The sequence below is a fragment of the Capsicum annuum genome, chromosome 2 (genome assembly GCF_002878395.1).
Source record: "Capsicum annuum cultivar UCD-10X-F1 chromosome 2, UCD10Xv1.1, whole genome shotgun sequence".
Taxonomy (NCBI): Eukaryota; Viridiplantae; Streptophyta; class Magnoliopsida; order Solanales; family Solanaceae; genus Capsicum; species Capsicum annuum.
The window spans coordinates 53444207-53448688 of record NC_061112.1 but is presented as its reverse complement, the minus strand read 5'-3'; the positions used below and the strand labels follow the sequence as shown (position 1 = coordinate 53448688).

Here is a 4482-nt window from a genome sequence, read left to right as displayed (position 1 = left end):
AAGGTAAAGTTATGTTGGTACAAGGTACAACTCGCTCATCCACTTATATCGTCTTTTTATGAGTCATACTATACCTCTCGTATCCGCTCCAATGTTTGGTCTTGCAGGCTTCAACTTTCTATTCTTCTAATGACTCCTGCTCATAAGTCGTACCTTGATCATACGACTCGTGGCCTTCATTTGTATCCACGTGGGACTTTTTTTTCACTCTTTAGGCACTAGTTTGCTTACGACTTTTCCATACGAGTCATACTTAGAATTCTGACTCATATTCTTCTGACACTTCAAATCTGATTTGTTTCCTTAGGTTCTACTCTATGTACGACTTCATGATATGGCTTATACCCTCAGCTTACAATTTGGATGCTCAGTCGTATGACATAAATGTTGCCATGGATGAAAGTATACACTTACATAATCCAAGTGGTGGCTTAATTGAAATGGATGAACTCATTAATGATGTTTATTATAAAAGCTTCATGAGATCCAAGAGGATGCTACAGAAGAAGAGTATGAAACTGAGGAAACTGGGGATGATAAAGAGAAAGATTTTGAAGAAGACACAGATAGTGATTAGTGCTTGATAAAAAAACATGCTATTGTATCTTAATTTTATTTTGTGAGCAGTCATTTTGTTGAAATAGGATCATTTTCTTTGTCTCTACTCGTTGTTTACTCAAAACTTGTTGCTTCAACTGGTTTTATGCTCTACTTTTCAGTTTTTGAATCTTTTACATCCATGTTTTTAGGCTATAACTGTGCTTTTATATTTTCTGATACCTTATCTATATATTGTTGTTTGGTTCTTTTGGTATTATTCAGTTTGCATATTATTTCCACTTAACTAATATAATTTTTTTATAGATATAGCTTGAGGTAGAGGTCGATTTCGTGAAAGCACAGGGTATGGAGGCAAGTCTGCAGCTACTGCAAACATACCTACTATTCCCACTCCTACTATTGTTAGTCCTCAAGCTGATGGCATTAGTGGTCAAAATGATACAAATTAAGTTCAGCCATTGATTCCTCAAATTACATCAACAGTTAGAAATTCTGGTGATGGTAGTAACTATACAACACCTGAATCATCTTCCACTGCTCCAAATTAGATCAACACAACAACTGAAGGTACATCTACTCTAAGGAACCAAATAGGTGAGGTTCTTAACCAATCGACTTCATCCTTGAAAATGGATAAATATAATTAACTTGTGGTCTTATGTCTCTCTCTGTGTGTGTGTATGTGTATATATATATATATATATATATATATATATATATATATATATATTTTAGTCTTTTCTGGTTGATGATCTATTATTGGTTCTTGATTTGAGAGTTCTTGTGGACAGAATTACAATGGGAGTACTTTATAGCATTTTGGTGGTTCTGTTGGTAGTTCTTGATCTTCTGGTGGTTCTTGTTGTGAGTATTTTGGTGGTTCTATTGGTGTTTTTTGTTCAGTTGGTGGTTTTTGTTCTATTGTTGGTTCTTGATTTGAGAGGAGTTCTTGTGGGAAGGATTACAATGGGAGTATTTTGTAGCATTTTAGTGGTTCTGTTGGTGGTTCTTGATCTGTTGGTGGTTCTTGTTATAAGTAATTTGGTGGTTTTGCTGGTGTTTCTTATTATGTTGGTGGTTCTTGATCTATTGGTGGTTCTTGTTGTGAGTATTCCAGTGTTACATGGGATTCCAGAATAACAGTGAGGTATGTTGTTGTGAGGTATTTTGTTGGATAGGATTTAAAAATTTCAAAGTTATATGTTATTGTGACTTCTTGCACAAAATTTGCATCTTATTTTCACTTTAACAAGTATAATTTTTTAATAGATATGACTCAAGGTAGAGGTACAAGTCGAGGAAGCATAGGGCGTGTGGGCAAGTCAGCAACTAGGAGTAATATTCCTGTTCTTACTGCAAACATGCCTACTATTCCTACCCCTACAGTTACGCCTGAATGATCTCCTACTACTCCAAATCAGAGCAACCTAACAGATATAGGTACGTCTTAACAAACCAACCAAGTAGGTGAGGATGTATCTCGTAGCAACATAAATGGAGAAGGTAATTCCAGTAGGAGCCATGTGCAGACCCTTGTTACTATAACTTCTGCAGGGTTAGTCTATTTTTTGTCTATTATTATTATATATTATTTTTTATTCATAATAAACCTCTAAATAATGTCGTCACATTGATACAAATTGAAACCTCCTAAAGCATGCTCCAATGGCATACACGAGTCATCCGAAGTGAACTTGATCACAATGGAGTCAATTGGAAAGGTGTCGCATGTGATATAAAAGATGGCTATTTTGGGGAATTCAAGGTATACATCTTCATCACAATTGAGTTTTTAAAGTGTATTCACTTTTATAAATATGATATTAATGTGTTATTTTGGAAATTTATTTCAAAAATACTTCTGTTGGGATTCTTCCATTAGTGAAGCTACAATAAAGAAACAGTGGCAGATTAAGGCAGCAATTGTGTATAGAAATTTCATTGCTAAAATCAAAGAGAAAGGAATTAGGCAAGGTTTTATACATGAAGATGTCTGGGAAAGCTGGCAGCGACTTTGGGCAGATCCTAAGTGTGTTGAAAAGTCAAAAATAAATGCGCAGAATCATCGTGGAGGCAAAGAAGTCGCCGCTGGAACTCACACGGGAGGTTCTATCTCAACTGGAGAGTACCGAAAGAGACTTGTAAGTATATATTTCAAGTACTACCCCCTAATTTCTTTCAATATGAATCTGTTAGCAAGTTTCACAGTCCCTAATAGCTCTATAGTGGTAGGAAATGTGATCAGTATTACAACAAGTGCTACTATTATATTGTATTAAGTTTGAACTATATTTATCCTTGTGTGGTGGGTGTTGCTTCTCTCATGTGTTGCGTGTTAAGATGAAATTTCCCTACTATTTTTATGAAAATTGAATCTATGCATTTCCCACATTTTTCTGCCCATATGGAAATTTCCCTACTGTTTTTATGAAAACAGTATTGGTGAATTTCGCACATTGTGCTGTCCATGCATATGCATTTCCTACATTGTCCCTTGAATGCAACCATGTTGATTCATTCCCATTCTATTAGTTGTTTATATTGTTGTATTGAAAGTTTAAAATAGTGAGTTACACTTTAATATGTGAAGTAAATATTCCAGCAGTTTCGTTGTAGTACAATGCACAACACTTCTTTGTAACAGGCTGCTGAAATGGGTCGAGATCCGACACCAAGTGAGTTACATTTGCATGTTCACACACATGTTCATGATGGAAAATCTTTCATTGATCAATGTTCCTGAATCGTCCATGTAAGACTAAATCTTAATGTAGTAGTTTACTTAATTCATATTTTTTAGTTTAAAGTAGTTTTTGGTATCTAATCATTTTTAAGTACAATCCGTTATAATTTCACTTCCACTATAACAGGAAAGATTTGAAGAAATATTACGAGAAAAAACATTAGCAGAATCTGTTATTGATCAAATTGAAGCATATTACCAAGCTGCTGGAGGACAAAAGAAGTAAAAAGTATTTGTTCTTGGATCTGAAGGAAAAGGCTACTACGGGAAAAATCTTTGTGTTTCTTGTGGAAAGACTTCATCTCCAGCTTCACATGAATCGGTACCAACTGTAGATTCAGATTTGGATGAGTTTGTGAAGTGATTGATTCCCACACTTAAAAATCAATTTATTCTTATTGTCATTGAGGAGGTACAGAAGTTGGTAACCTGACGCGTACCCTAGGCCTCTCCTAGGTGACCACACTGTTAAGGGTCCGACCATGCAACCTTAATTCATATCCAAGGGGTACGACTCACCCCTAACCGTATGCCCCACCGTAATAAAACCAGTCTAATCCAAGCCAAGACCTTACTCCATACAACTCACCTAGGTACGACTCATACACGTAGGGTACGATTGAGGAGGGTTTACTCATATAAAAGATAGAATGCTACCCTTCCTAGGCTACTCAGGGTACAAGAGGGGAGGTGAAAGAGGATATGACTCGTATCCATTGGGTATGACTTAAGCCCGTAGTCATACCCACCCCAGTGACACCAAAAGATGAAGTTTTTCAATGGTTCTAAGTCTAGGTGTTTCAATTCTCCCCCACTTGGATCATTCATCCTCGAATGAGGTGTAAGGCAAGGAATAAACACAAGACAACATGTAATCGTACATCAAAACAACCCTCAAGCATGTTAGAACAAGCATACAACAAGGATATAACACACATCATACTCATTTTCAATCATCATTCACGTTATCATCTTTGGGACTCAAACCTATTATTTATCAAGACTCTTGTTCATTTCAAAGCTTAGGGACTTAAACCCTTGCTTATCAACACTTACTCACACAACTTAGGGACTTCATCCCATAAACTTATTAAGGATATTTACTCAATTCAAGGATTAGAGACTCAAACCTATTATTTACCAAGGTCATGAATCAACTCAAGATACTAGGGACTTAA

At 35.9% G+C, this 4482-nt stretch overlaps 1 protein-coding gene across 1 annotated transcript; it reads left to right on the top strand.

Moving 5' to 3' along the window:
• The first annotated feature begins 2303 nt into the window (after positions 1-2303).
• On the top strand, positions 2304-3530 carry LOC124896152. The gene is made up of 3 exons (XM_047407691.1): positions 2304-2326; positions 2444-2702; positions 3432-3530. The coding sequence occupies exons 1-3, from the start codon at positions 2304-2306 to the stop codon at positions 3528-3530; spliced, it is 381 nt and encodes a 126-aa protein (XP_047263647.1).
• Positions 3531-4482: the final 952 nt, after the last annotated feature.